At 53.9% G+C, this 13,210-nt stretch overlaps 5 protein-coding genes across 5 annotated transcripts; 3 read left to right on the forward strand and 2 right to left on the reverse strand.

Moving 5' to 3' along the window:
- Positions 1–342: 342 nt before the first annotated feature.
- On the forward strand, positions 343–5,173 carry B0I36DRAFT_372502 (amidase signature domain-containing protein; the record flags this gene model as incomplete). The annotated part of the gene is made up of 10 exons (XM_046160123.1): positions 343–630; positions 713–1,096; positions 1,177–1,244; positions 1,310–1,811; positions 1,876–2,244; positions 2,297–2,335; positions 3,338–3,625; positions 3,698–4,374; positions 4,451–4,591; positions 4,660–5,173. The coding sequence occupies 10 exons, from the start codon at positions 343–345 to the stop codon at positions 5,171–5,173; spliced, it is 3,270 nt and encodes a 1,089-aa protein (XP_046014621.1).
- Positions 5,174–5,643: 470 nt separating this feature from the next.
- Positions 5,644–7,003, reverse strand: B0I36DRAFT_238892 (FMN-dependent dehydrogenase; the record flags this gene model as incomplete). Its single annotated transcript, XM_046149653.1, has 3 exons — positions 5,644–6,365; positions 6,452–6,786; positions 6,849–7,003. 3 exons carry the CDS (start codon positions 7,001–7,003, stop codon positions 5,644–5,646), a joined length of 1,212 nt encoding a protein of 403 aa, XP_046014622.1.
- Positions 7,004–7,404: 401 nt separating this feature from the next.
- On the reverse strand, positions 7,405–8,787 carry B0I36DRAFT_316482 (uncharacterized protein; the record flags this gene model as incomplete). The annotated part of the gene is made up of 1 exon (XM_046153034.1): positions 7,405–8,787. A coding segment is annotated over exon 1 (723 nt), but the record flags the coding sequence as incomplete, so codon positions are not given.
- A 325-nt stretch (positions 8,788–9,112) lies between these two features.
- B0I36DRAFT_263490 (uncharacterized protein) lies at positions 9,113–11,412 on the forward strand. The gene is made up of 2 exons (XM_046151163.1): positions 9,113–10,077; positions 10,162–11,412. The coding sequence occupies exons 1-2, from the start codon at positions 9,325–9,327 to the stop codon at positions 11,245–11,247; spliced, it is 1,839 nt and encodes a 612-aa protein (XP_046014624.1). The 5' UTR covers positions 9,113–9,324; the 3' UTR covers positions 11,248–11,412.
- A 668-nt stretch (positions 11,413–12,080) lies between these two features.
- B0I36DRAFT_360047 (ketopantoate reductase PanE/ApbA C terminal-domain-containing protein) lies at positions 12,081–13,121 on the forward strand (the record flags this gene model as incomplete). The annotated part of the gene is made up of 3 exons (XM_046158233.1): positions 12,081–12,222; positions 12,284–12,342; positions 12,438–13,121. 3 exons carry the CDS (start codon positions 12,081–12,083, stop codon positions 13,119–13,121), a joined length of 885 nt encoding a protein of 294 aa, XP_046014625.1.
- Positions 13,122–13,210: the final 89 nt, after the last annotated feature.

The following is a 13,210-nucleotide window of genomic DNA, read 5'->3' on the forward strand; positions in this document are numbered from 1 at the left end:
GTGGCCTCGTCTCGGGGAGCAGGGAGCTAGTGGCCCGAAGCGGCAATACGTGGCGGAGATAGAGCGCTACACCGGCATCGGAGGTGGGTACACCGGCGTCACTGATAGCAGGGTCCCGTCAGCCCTTGCCTATTCGACCGCTGGCGAGTTAGTACCGAATCGTCCTAGTCAGGTCCGTGTAGGTGGACCACTGCGACATGACCTGATAACAGAAAGGGGACCTCAATACAGGATGTAGTGTTGTCAAGCCTCGACCTCCTCCGCCTGCTGTAAAGCTGGATGAGTCTGCACTGCGGCCTGCTCGAACATTGACACAACGCCAGAGAATCGATTCGAGACAAGATGGTGATCAAGAGCATAGAAACCTGGAAGACCAAGGCAGGTGAGGCCAGGGCTCGTCGAGATGCCTCGTTGTCCAAAGTCCAACCTCCGCTGCAAGGAGTTCCTGGTTTGGAGCAGCTCCCTATGAACTCCTTGGAACTCCCCTGCAAAGTCCTCACTCCCCGCGAAATCGAAATCACCGAGTCATACAGTATCAATGACTTGTTATCGCTGCTGCGCACGCGGCAAATCTCCGTGGAAGAGGCGACTCGAGCATTTCTGAGAAGAGCTGCTTTGGCGCAGGCAACGGCAAGTATCTCCTTTGTACCCAGCTCGGCACTTGTGCAGACTTGATGCTACTTACCATGGGGATGGCTAATTCTTGGCACAGACCAACTGTCTTACAGAGCTTCTCTGGGACCTGGCGGTCGAACGAGCGAAGTATCTCGACTCGCTGCCTGAGCCTCAAGGAGCCTTGTTTGGACTCCCTATCTCGACCAAAGAGCACTTGGGCATGGTGGGCGGCAACGTCACCTCTACGGCTTCTGCTGCAGCATGGGTCGGCAAGCCCCATGGGTCAAATCTGTTATTTGATACACTATGGGCCGAAGGTTGTGTTTTCTTTGCTAGAACCACTCAACCTCAGGCAATCATGCATCTCGAGACAGAGAGCAATGTGTACGGACGGACCGTTCATCCCCTCAACCGAAGTCTGACACCGGGTGGAAGTTCCGGTGGAGAGGCGGCACTGTTGGGGTTCCGTGGTAGTCTACTGGTAAGTACGCTAACGTAACGGCACAAGACAACCTCACACACCGTGACTTTACAGAGGGCTAACCAAAATGGCGATTGCAGGGTATCGGAGGCGACATTGGTGGCAGCATTCGCCTGCCTTCGTCCAATGTTGGCGTGTACGGTTTCAAGTAAGTTTCAAATTCGCTCAAACAGTGTACATGTCGACACGAGCAAAAGGTTCTGACATGAACAGGCCGTCCATGAAGAGGATATCCACGATGGGTCTCAGGGCCCCTTATGCGGGAAGGGACACTATTGCGGGCTGTCCTGGACCGATGACTGTCGATCGTGAAGGGCTCGAGCTCCTGATGAAAGTTGCACTGGCGGCCAAGCCTTGGCGCATCGATCCATTGCTCACGGTAAAGGACTGGACCCCATATCAGTTCACTCGGCCTCTAAAGATCGCCATCCAATGGTGGGACGGTGTCGTAAGACCCCATCCACCGATGCTTCGTGCCTTGCGCGAGGTAGCGGAGTGCTGCAAAAAGGCAGGGATGGAAGTCGTCGACTGGAACTGTGAAGAGCTCGACCATAGGAAGAGCTGGGAAATCATCTCCGCTCTCTACTGGCCTGATGGGGGCAAAGAGCTCCTGGACCTCCTGGAGGAATCTGGAGAGCCGGCCTTGCCCCTGACAAAACACATCCTACATGAACAGCCGTCAGTCAAGACCCGGAATCCGGCAGAGCTTATGGAGGTAAGAGGTGGTCTCCCGGAGCAGAGTTCAGCAAGAAAACAGAATACTGATGATGTTGTTACAGTTATCTCGCGAACGCGACGCGTACAGAGCCTTTTATTGCCGAGCGTGGTCAGATACAGCCGCGAGCGGAAGGGAGGTTGACGTCATCCTCTGCCCGCCGTCCTTCGGGAGTGCGCCACCGCACGAGCAATCGCGGTATTGGGGATATACCTCGCATTGGAACCTGCTCGACTATCCCGGAGCTGTGTTCCCAGTGACGAAGGTTGACCCGAGCCGAGACCACAAAGACTTGGATTACGTCCCATGCAACGAGCAAGATAAATTTGTTTATGACTTGTATGACGCAGAAAAGTTTGCAAACTGCCCAATCAACTTGCAACTCATAGGACGTCGGCAGGAGGAGGAGAAAGTGTTGGCAGCATTGGTTGAGGTTGAGAGAGCCATGGGCCGATCTTGATTTTGTGTAGGATGTCTCTGTATAGGATAGAATAGACACAATTATTGCCCACCATCAGTCATTTGTATGGTATAGTTTCATCCTGGATCATGTCCGTCGTTGGGTGCTTCTGTCGTAGTCCCGAGCTCAGGTCGTGGTCACATCAATATTCGGCGGTCATGTGTGCTAACGAATCAGGTCTACTACAAGCGTTATCACGAACGAATGGAAGGCCAGCCCGTGAAGTTGTCGACTCGCATTATGATGGCAAATGCGAGCAGCGTACGTCGGGCATGTCGTTGGCTGACTCGTCGGAGCTGGCATGCGACATGGTGCAAAACCTTTGATCAATAGGATTGCAGCCGATTACGGCGTGGAAGAGGCAATTGGCCAGCCCCTGCAGGGGGTGGGGAAGCCTGTGTTATCTTTGGTCGCTGTGAAAAGAACGCACTTCCGATAGCTCAGACTACAATCGAATGCCGGCTGAATGAAACCAACACTGTTTAGCGGAAACGCCGCAGGTAGACATGCGCTGTGGCTTGAGTCGAGGCACTGGATGCACAAGATTCAGGGGATGTCCTTCCTGATCCCGTCAGGTGGGGCCCTCGCCGTCGCCAACTCTTTCTGTAATTGAAAAATGTGTAATCGCGGCCAAAAGATAACCGTTCCACAGATAAGCGCAGGCCAGTGGGCCATGGAATCGCGCCCATCACCCCTTGGGATTGTGGGGATCATCCACCGATATCCGCTCCAAAACCTGGAGTAGTGGTACTCAGCCATGATAACGGGATGGCTATCCTTGCGCCTCTGGCATCGGGGGCTACGACTTGAGGTGATAAGTTCAATGAACACAACTGCGCGCGATGCGCCTCAGGAGGACCTTCCAACCAACTACATAAACCTCATCGAGACGCACCTCGGTGGGCACCCAGTTTTTGAATGAACGCTCATCCACACTTCGATACTCTGTTCCCGAAGTCTCTCACAGACGCATTCCAGCTTGCGTACTACGCAAGTTGTCGTAGGCAGCATGGCCTCCACACCGACGGCCACACAGCCAGCCTCTGGCAACAATGATGCCATCGAGGCTTACCCTCCGGGCACCTTCCAGCTCATTGATGCCAAGGGAACGATTCGAGGAAAGCACGGAGACAAGAAGGGCGAAGAGGACATCGTGCTTATGCCGAGGCCATCTGCTGATCCCGAAGACCCTCTAAACTGGACCTTTCGGCGTAAGGTCTTGGCGACCAGCTGTGTGGTTCTCTACACCATCACGATCGCTATCCCGTCGAGTGCCGTCTACTCCATCGTCACGCCCCTGCGCCAAGCCACCGGGCTTGGACTTCAGGATATCAACAACGGGACGGGTATCATGGTATGTCAAGGAAGACCGGTTCCGTGATTCGCCTGCCTACGATGAAGCTGACCAACCAACCTGTATCGACAGTTTCTCTTTTATGGCTGGGGATGCGTCTTCTGGCAGGCCATAGCCTTGCAGTATGGCAAGCGCCCGGTTTATCTTTTCTCGCTACTCTCATCAGTCATCATTCTCGCGACAGCTCCTCTGTGCAAGACACCTGGACCGTACCTTGCAAACCGCATCATTCTCGGCTTCTTTGGCTCTCCCGTTGAATCGCTGTGCGAGATCTCGGTCACAGACATCTGGTTCTCGCACGAGCGGCCAAAGTACATGGCGTGGTACGGCTGGTCTTTGGCCCTTTGCGGCAAGCTGGCTCCTATGCTCTCTGGTTTCATCAACGTTGGCATGGGCTGGGAGTGGACGCTATACTGGTGTGCCATCTGGAACGCCATGTGCTTTGTGTACTGCTTCTTCCTTCTCGAAGAGACAAACTACGACCGACACCACGCCCATATCTCACCGCCGCAACAGACAACCCCAAGCACAACCACAACCCCATCTGGCGCGGACGACAGTGCCAATGAGAAGTCAGTCCCAGCCCGATCGGCAAGCATGGATCTCGGAGAGTCTGCAGAGCTTCACTGGCCCCGCAAGACATTCCTGGACAAGCTCAGCATCAAGGACAAGAAGCGGCCGAATCGCCTGGTGGACATCTTCATTGCACCGTTCAAGGGCTTCACCTATCCGGCAGTTGTCTACGCAGGGTAAGTTGGACCGACCTGATCACCAGTTGTCATCAACCTCAAGAGGAGCTCAGACTAATGACATTGGGGATTCCAGGTTGATGTACGGAGCCAACAGCTTGGTATGGCAAGGCTTTCAGAACGCCACCATCGGTACTATCTACACTCTTCGATATGGCTTCAGCACTGCTGGCGTCGCTGGGGCCTACGGAGGAGGAGTCATCGGCACTATCATCGGGTAGGTCAAGCATAATCTTGTTCCAGTGGCTGTGCGGGAAAACTAATTCGTTCCCCTTCTGATAATAGCGGTTACTACTGTGGAAAGTTGGGTCCCATGTTGACGGTCCGCATGGCTCGCCGGAACGGCGGCATATCGGAGCCCGAACACACCCTGTATCTCTTCATTGCAAGCATCATTCTGGTCCCTCTGGCCATGATCATCTACGGTCTCGGCGTCACCTACCACTGGCATTGGTTCGCCTTGGCCATTACCCAATTCTTCATGGCTATCAACGCGGCGCTCTGTGTCGCCGGCGCGCTCAACTACGCCATCAGCAGCTACCCCGAGCTATCTGGAGACATGGTCACGACATGCGTGCTGATTCGCAACACCATGTCCTTCGCCACCAACTTTGGCGTTACTCCTTGGCTGAACGCTAGCAGCTATCTCGTCGTGTACTGTACGGTGGCTGGCATTGGCTTTGTGTGGAACGCCAGCTTGTTCGTGATGACAAGATATGGCCGCGCTATGAGGCAGTGGACGGCGAAGAAATACTGGCGTGATGTCGAGCGCGCTAGGGCAAAGGGTCTGTCCCACTGATCGACCATGCCAGAATGAGGATGCGGCCTTCAGTCAAATGTCGTACACGACAATTGCTGTGACACCTGTACAGGAACAGGCGGTGGATGGGATCTGATTTTCGTTTTAGATAGCTGCCTGTTATTCCATGTGCCTATTTTCGCCAGTTTGAAGAAGCTCGTTAACTACACGAAATCAAATTTCTCAAAGCATCGACTGTGTGAGAATAATAAGAAGTGATCGATCTGATGGCTTTCGCCTATTGCAATATGGCTCACGGAATATATCATGTCTTGGCCTTAGTCGGGGTATGTCAGACCCCTTGGACTGCGCAGTTCAAGAGTTCGCGCCTGAACTTGAGGAAGAACAAATAGAACCAGGCACTGGGCTCGACCTCGCGAAACACCTTTCCCAGAACTTCAGCTCGTTTCATGAACGTATGGTTCAATGCATATCCAACGATAGTGAAAGCACGAGTCAACATTAGGAGTCTATAGTTTCGAAATGCCGAAAGTGTCCCTTGCGACAATGCCAAGCCGATCTCGGCTGATATCCTTGATCCGAGAAACACCCGCCAGTGTCATCGTCCGGCTCAACTCTCGCTCAAGAATGTGGATGACAGCCTCCACGCCCTTCTGGCCATCATAGGCCAGCCCCCAGAGCGCCGGGCGGCCTACGCATATGAAGTCGGCCCCAAGCGCCAGAGCCTTGAACACGTCGGCACCCGTGCGCACGCCGCCATCTAAAATGATCGGAATTCGACCCTGCACGGCAGCAACAATTTCTGGAAGTGCCTCAATCGTTGCACATGTGCTGCTCAGCTGGCGACCGCCGTGGTTCGACACAATGATGGCATCTGCGCCGTGCTGGACAGCCAGCGCTGCGTCCTCGCCGGTCATGATGCCCTTGAGAATGATCCGCATCTTGGTCACCCTGCGAAGGAAGGCGAGGCTCTTGGCCCAGGTCATGCTCGAACTGTGCATTACAGAACCCGACGCCTGCCGCAGGGCCTGTGCATCGGCTGCAGTCCGCGCATTCATCAGGAGTCTGTTGACGCTCGGAAGCAGATTCGGCGAACTAGATTGAGGAGAAGATGCCGTTGTGTTTGGTAAACTCATTCCTGGCGGCAGGACGACTGCGGTTTTTCTTTCGGCCAGTCGGTTCCCCAAGACTGGTGTATCTACTGTAAGAACCAATGCCTCGTACGAAGACTCTGAAGAATATCAAGTAGTGGTCAGCTAAATGTTGGCTTTGCCATGTGCCCCCGTTCACATGAGTTGGAAGAATATTTCAACCTACTCTCAGCTCGCCGAATTAATTGTGTGCTCTTCTGCATATCCTCATACAGGTAGAGCTGCATCCAGAGTGGCGGTGCTTGAACTTGTGTCTCGGCAGTAACGCTTTCCCGGGCCCTCTGGACATCCTCGAGCGATGTCGTGGATTGCGACGACAAGGTCATGTTGATGCACATCCCAGCAGCCGCCTTTACCACGTCAAGCTCACCGTCGCCGCCTGCCAGCTTTTGCATGGCGCTAGGAGCTATGCCAATCGGAAGTGCGGTTTTCCATCCGAACAGCTCTGTGGAAGTGTCGACCCGCGAAACATCCACGAGCACTCGTGGTCTGATGCATAGTCTGGGTAGTTGCACGGTAAGAAACTGATCACCCAAGGATTTGAGCAATGAGACATGACTTACCTGCCAAATGCTTCCACGTTGCGACGCAGCGCCTCCTCATCGTCCGACCCCGATGCATAGAATTCGTAAATGTGACTGGGGAGATTCTCCTTTGCTCGAAGCTCGACTTCACGAAGGGTCAAGGGGGCTGAGTCTGTCGTTGATAGTGCGGCCATGTTGTGATGACGTAATTGAGACAGGACAGGACCTCGGATCGACGCAGTTTGGTCGAATAATCCCGACCCTTCGTAGCTGCCAGTCTCCATTTGGGCAGAAGAATCCGGACAGGCACACACACAAGAGATTGTACTAGACTAACAATTCTTTCTCTGGGCCACTCAAATCGCTAAGAAAACTGGAACTTTTCTACGTCTGAACCTATCAGACCTCAATATGCGAGCCTTTCTCCACTTGAAGCCAGAATCTGCGTAAATCGTGTAGGTATTGAGTCGAGGTCGGCGTTGAGCTTGTCCTGCTTCACAGAGTGCCACCCTGTCTCAACGATCGCTCTAAGATCGTCGTCAGTCAAATGAGGCGTGTTTTTGACGTGCCATTTGACTCTTCTGACGTTTGATTCAATCCAGTTAAGATCAGGTGATAAGGCAGGCCCAATGACAAGTTGGTGATGGTTCTTCTTCGCCCACTCCATAGTCTCGTTTGCATGATGGGAGCTATCGCTGTCCATATATAGGCGAACGTCCGTATGTTTAACATGTTCATGGATCTCTGTAAATAGCTGATCCAGCAGAGGTTTGAGGACCTTTGCGGTCATCTTGCCATTCTTGTTTGAGGGTATCGTGTACCATTGTAATGACGACCTGAAGTTGTACCCAACCGCGCAGACAGCGTGGAGGATTGTCTGCTCGTTCTCGTTCTCTAGCTTATCTGCTCCTGCAGCATCTTTCTCCTTATTTCTGATCGCCTGCTTAGCATTCTTGAGCTTCTGCTTTTTCTGTCGTGGGTTCTCCGGCTGTATCACCCAATGTTCGTTCTTCTGATCCGGGCGGCGGTGGACCTTTGTTGTTAACGCAGGCTGGAAGCCGAAATGAACCTCGTCCATTGAGAAGCAATTATGACGCCATCGCGGGTCCCTCCATGGCTTCTTGAGTTGCTGATGGACGTACTTGACTCTCTGCCTCTTGACGGAGTCGCTGAGCCCCTCCTTGACCGTGGAGTTGCAGGTGTGGTACTTGAATGGTTCCATTGCCATTCTGCGTCGTATTGTGCATTCTGCTGCTTCGACGTCGAGGCCTGCTTCCATTGCAGCGACGGGCCAGGGCAGGCGATGCGCCTGATACCTGTCACCTTCTGGGAGATGTAGAAGCCACTGATGAAGCTGCTCACCGTCCTGGAACGAGAACGCCATTGAACGGCCACGATTCTCAGCAAAGTTGATATTGTTTGTACGTCGTCGGGAGGCCCAGTCGGTACAGCGTTGCTTTGGAGGGCGGTCGGGTGAAGGTGATGGGGGCCTTCTGTCACCCTCTTCAGAATCAGGTCTGTCGGGGTCCAGGAGAGGCTCCATCTTTAGCCATTCATAGCCCTGGGTTTTGGAGACGCTGTAGTATCGGAAAACATCTCTTTTGGAGTACAGCGGGCGTGCATTATCGTCATGCGGCGATGGGTTGCTATCGCTGCGAAGTTGGTGGTGGTCAGCGAGGAACTGTAGTACGCCCCGCACCTTTGCACGCTTGGGAGTATCGTGCTCAACTTTCGACATCTTGATTGAGCTCAAATGAGGTCTAAAATGGATTGAACTTGCTTGCAGCGATTGCCCTTTGTCGTAGCAATTAAATGATCATTGAATTGTACGTGCAAAATGACGTCGTCGTCGTTGACGTAAAAAATGAGGTCATCGCCGACTTCTTTGTTGTGGTCGCAGGGGTACGCGATTAGCGTGTACGGACCCACTGTCCGGATTCTTCTGCCCAAATGGAGCCAGTCTGACCTTGTTTATAATTACCGCTCCTTGGAATCCGAGAATGTGCACCGCACGATGTCCGGTCAGAGGCAGTGTTCCCTCTCCGTATAGTCTAGCCCAGCCGATCCGGGCAGAGGCCGCTCATCTCCAAATCAGTCGATGCTTGACGCTCGCCTTCGATTGCAGTCGGTGGGACCGGGGCCCACAAAAGAACTTGTGGGTCAAGGCTGCAGTGGAAAGAGGAAGGAGCTGGCGAGGGCATACCTGCACGTACATCAATCGCCTGCCGGCGTGCCTTATCAGCTCGGCCCCCGTAGATAGGTAGGGTCCAGGGGACATCCTTAGTAACATTATACTGCATCTCTGGTTCGATGTCGCGGATCTCGTACTCAGCTGTCCCGGCCATGATGGGCAGGAGATGATTCCGGGCCCCAGGCACCGGGCTCCGCAATCGCAAGCACTGGTTGCTCTTTTAACTTGCGCGTGTCGCACTGACATCGCGACCTCTTGCTCAAACGCAATCCAGGGGCCCTGATCCGGCAGACAAAGGAACATCGTCGCCAAAAAGCATTCACAATGGGCCAAGTCAAGACAATTGACCTCTCAAACACCGCGGCCGCGTACTACGCGCCCGCCACCGTTGCGCCCTCCGGCAACACCATCCAGATCTCTGGCCAGGTTGGGACAGCCCAGGACGGGTCTGTTCCCGAAGACTATGAGTCGCAGATTCACCTCGCCCTCTTGAACCTGCGCAAGGTCATCATCAGTGCTGGAGCCGAGGTTCGGGACATCACCAAGCTCACCGTCTACGTTGTCAATTATGACGCGGCGAACCGAAAGCACACGCGCCACATCCAGAAGTTTCTTCGGGGCCACCGCCCAGCAATGACACTCGTCCCCGTCAGCAAGCTCGCGATGCCATCGTGGCTGATTGAGATTGACGCCGTCGTCGCACAGCCGACGAGCCAGATCCCTCGTGGCCTCGCCCCACCGCTCGCCAAGCCCAGTGCTTCCTACGACGTCATAGTAATCGGAGCTGGGCTTGCTGGGTTGACAGCAGCATCCGAGATCGTTCGCGCCGGGTTGTCGTGCATTGTCCTCGAGGCGCGCGACCGCGTCGGCGGCAAGACCTGGAGCCAGAAGTTGCCGGGTGGCACAGGGGTGGTCGATCTTGGTGCAGCTTGGCTCAACGACAGCAACCAGTCCAGGGTCATTTCTCTCGCCCGGAGATTCGGGGCTGACCTCATCGAGCAAAACACCAATGGCAACTGCGTGCTCCAGGACTTTGACGACAGCTGTAGTCCTTTCGCATACGGCGAAATTCCCAATGTAAGCAAAGCCCTGATTATATGTCGAGACGCCAATCATTACCTTGACTGCGCGGCCGAACGTGTCTGACGAGATGGCAACTAGTTTGATGAGCAAACACGCAAGAACATCCAAGAAATCCGCGACTTGGCCGAAAAGGAGTGCCAAGCTCTAGACACCTGGAGGCCGAGCGACACCTCCCTAGACTCCATGACGTTCGAAGCGTACCTGCGATCCCGTGGAGCGAGCGAGCCTGCGGTCGCCACGGGAACTGTCTGGACGCGAGCTATGCTGGGGCAGGACCCCAAAGACATCTCGGCTCTGTATTTTCTCAACTACTGCAAGTCTGGAGGGGGCCTGATGCAGATGCGTTCGGACCGGAAGGATGGCGGACAGTACCTCCGCATCCGCCAAGGAACACAACTCCTGGCGAAGGGTCTTTCATCTACCCTGCCAGAGGGTGTTGTTCACCTCTCGACTCCCGTGGACGCAATTGTCCAGCAAGGTGGAGAGAACGGCGATGTCCTTGTACGGACGTCGGCTGGTGGTGGCATTACCTATTCTGCGAAGAAGCTCATCACCACAGTTCCAGGCCCAGCCCTAAAGACAATTTCATTCTTCCCCAAGCTGCCACCTTCCAAGCAGCTCTGGATCGACTCTCTCAGCTACGGGTACTATACCAAGGCCATGATGGAGTTCAAGTCCCCTTTCTGGGTGGAATCTGGCCATTGTGGACTGATCAACTCCTTTGTCGGCCCAGCGAGCGTCGTCCGCGACACCTCCAGTCCCAAGGATTCCAAGCACGTGCTGACATGCTTCATGGCGGCTGATCAAGGTCGCGCATGGGGAGCGCTGCCGACTACGAGGGAGAAAGAGCAGGCACTGCTCAACCAGCTGGAGAAGCTCTACGGCAGGTCTGATCTCGAGGCATTGTTTGTTTCTCTGACATTCTACGAATGGACAGGAGATGCCTGGTCTGGATGGGGCTGTCCATGCACTGCGCTGACTCCCGGCGTGCTGGATGCGGCTGGCCCGGACGGCCTCAGAGAGTCCTTTGGAAGCCTTTACTTTGCAGGTACGGAGACTGCCGGAGAGTGGAAGGGTTACATGGAAGGTGCGGTCCGCAGCGGCGAGAGAGCTGCAGATGAGGTTATGAAGGCCCTGAACTGCGGCATCGTTTCGAAGCTTTGATTCGTTCTGAGATTTATTCCATACAGCAGAATTGGGACACGCGTTTAATAGTCCCCAACTTGGTGTAGCGGTCATCAATTGATTACTCGCATGCTGTCGACAATTGTCTTCTTTGCTCCTGGTAATCATTTGAAGTGTGAGTTGAATGCAACGTTTCGTACCAAGGACAGCTCTTGGCCTCTGCCAAATCCCCAGTGTTGTGGCCAAAGGACCGGTGCCAAGAAGTAACAAACGAGAAGATACTGGCTGAATCTTGGCCTTCGATACCGTCCTCCTAAGATCTCGTTGGCATGGCCTAGAGCATGCGTCAGGCATGCAAGATCAAATCACGGGTTGAAAGAAGACGAAGCTTCAGCATTCCAGAAAGAAAGCATCCATCAGCTTCAAAACGATGATCCAACAGCAACTACTCAAAGCATGCAACTTCTCGCTCTGAGCTTCTTCACAAGGGAAATGAGCACTCACGGATGCCACGAATGTGGGGCATCCTCACCGAGACACAACTACCTCGCGTCTTTTCTACCTTTTCGTTCCCCGCTTATCGCCCTATCATGTTGAAATGATTGACAGCGATACAGTAATGCGAATCGGAGTAGGTGCCTATGCCTACATACATCATGAGCAACGGCCGAGGACTTTCGATTGTATCTTCAAGACTCACACTCATGCGCATACATAAGTTCCCAACGGCAGTCCTCCCCGCTGAAGTCGTTCACAGGTAACTGCTTCATACCGCTTTGATCTTTTTATTTCAGTGGCTCTAAGCTTCCACGCATACATCAATCATGTCGAAAAGCAGGATTCTGGTGATTGGAACGGGCGGGATTGGCGCCATGGCTGCTTACGCGTTGGAGAAGGGAGGTCTGGCGGAAGTGACGGCGGTCCTGCGGTCCAATTACGCCGCCGTCGTTGAAAATGGTTTCGACATCGATTCCGTGCTCTACGGCTCCATTAAATCATGGAGACCAACGCACAGTACGTCCTTCCGTTTGGTTCCATCGTGAGTGTGCTGACATGTCTCCTCGAACGCGTACAGTCGTCAATGCAGTACCGAAGGTGTCTGAAGACGGCACTGCGCCATTCGACTACATTGTTGTAGCCACCAGAATGTCCCAGACATTTCTCCGACTGTGGGCGACATCATTGATCCCGCTGTGACACCCGGAAGGACAGCGATCGTGCTCTCGCAGAACGGCATCAACATCGAGAAGCCGCTTGTTGCGCGCTTCCCCACCAATCCCCTGATCAGTAGTGTCGCGTATACCGGCGCAACGGAGACATCACCGGGCAAGATCTTTAACGACGACCCAGACAAGCAAAAGATTGGCGCTTTCTCCAGTCCAGGAGTCCCTATGGCCATCGCTGAGGAGGCGGCAAGGACTTATGTCAACTTGTACAACCCGGATCACTCCCTGGACGTCATTTACGAGCCCAATGTCGCGGCCAACCGATGGCGGAAACTAGCATACAACTCATCCTTCAACCCCATCGCATCTATCTTGCGGATGGACACTCCGCGCATGCGCATGAGTGTGCATATCGTGGAAGACTTGATTGTGCCTATTATAGGCGAGATTCGTAAGGTCGCGGAAGCGGCTGGCGTGACTCTTCAAGAAGACCTTGTCGATGCTGTCATACATCAAGACCCGACCGATTCTGGCTTCAAGCCGAGCATGTGCCAAGATTGCGAGAAAGGTAATTTCATGGAGATTGAGAATATCATTGGCGAGCCGCTCAGAGAAGGCGAGAGATTGGGCGTCGAGCTGCCTGTCCTGAAAGTGGTATATGGAATTATGAAGGGGCTGCAGCTGAAAGTCAAAGAGGAGAAGGGTTTGTGGCAGCCTGAGTTCAAACCTGGGAACCCATATCAATAGAAATTCACCATGGTGGCGATAACACTCTAAGAACGGGTTTTTATTCCAAACAAGAATTTTAGAACGCTCGACCAGTTCTGTTGCAATTG

This window comes from Microdochium trichocladiopsis, assembly GCF_020744255.1.
Source record: "Microdochium trichocladiopsis strain MPI-CAGE-CH-0230 chromosome Unknown B0I36scaffold_3, whole genome shotgun sequence".
NCBI classification, from domain to species: Eukaryota; Fungi; Ascomycota; class Sordariomycetes; order Xylariales; family Microdochiaceae; genus Microdochium; species Microdochium trichocladiopsis.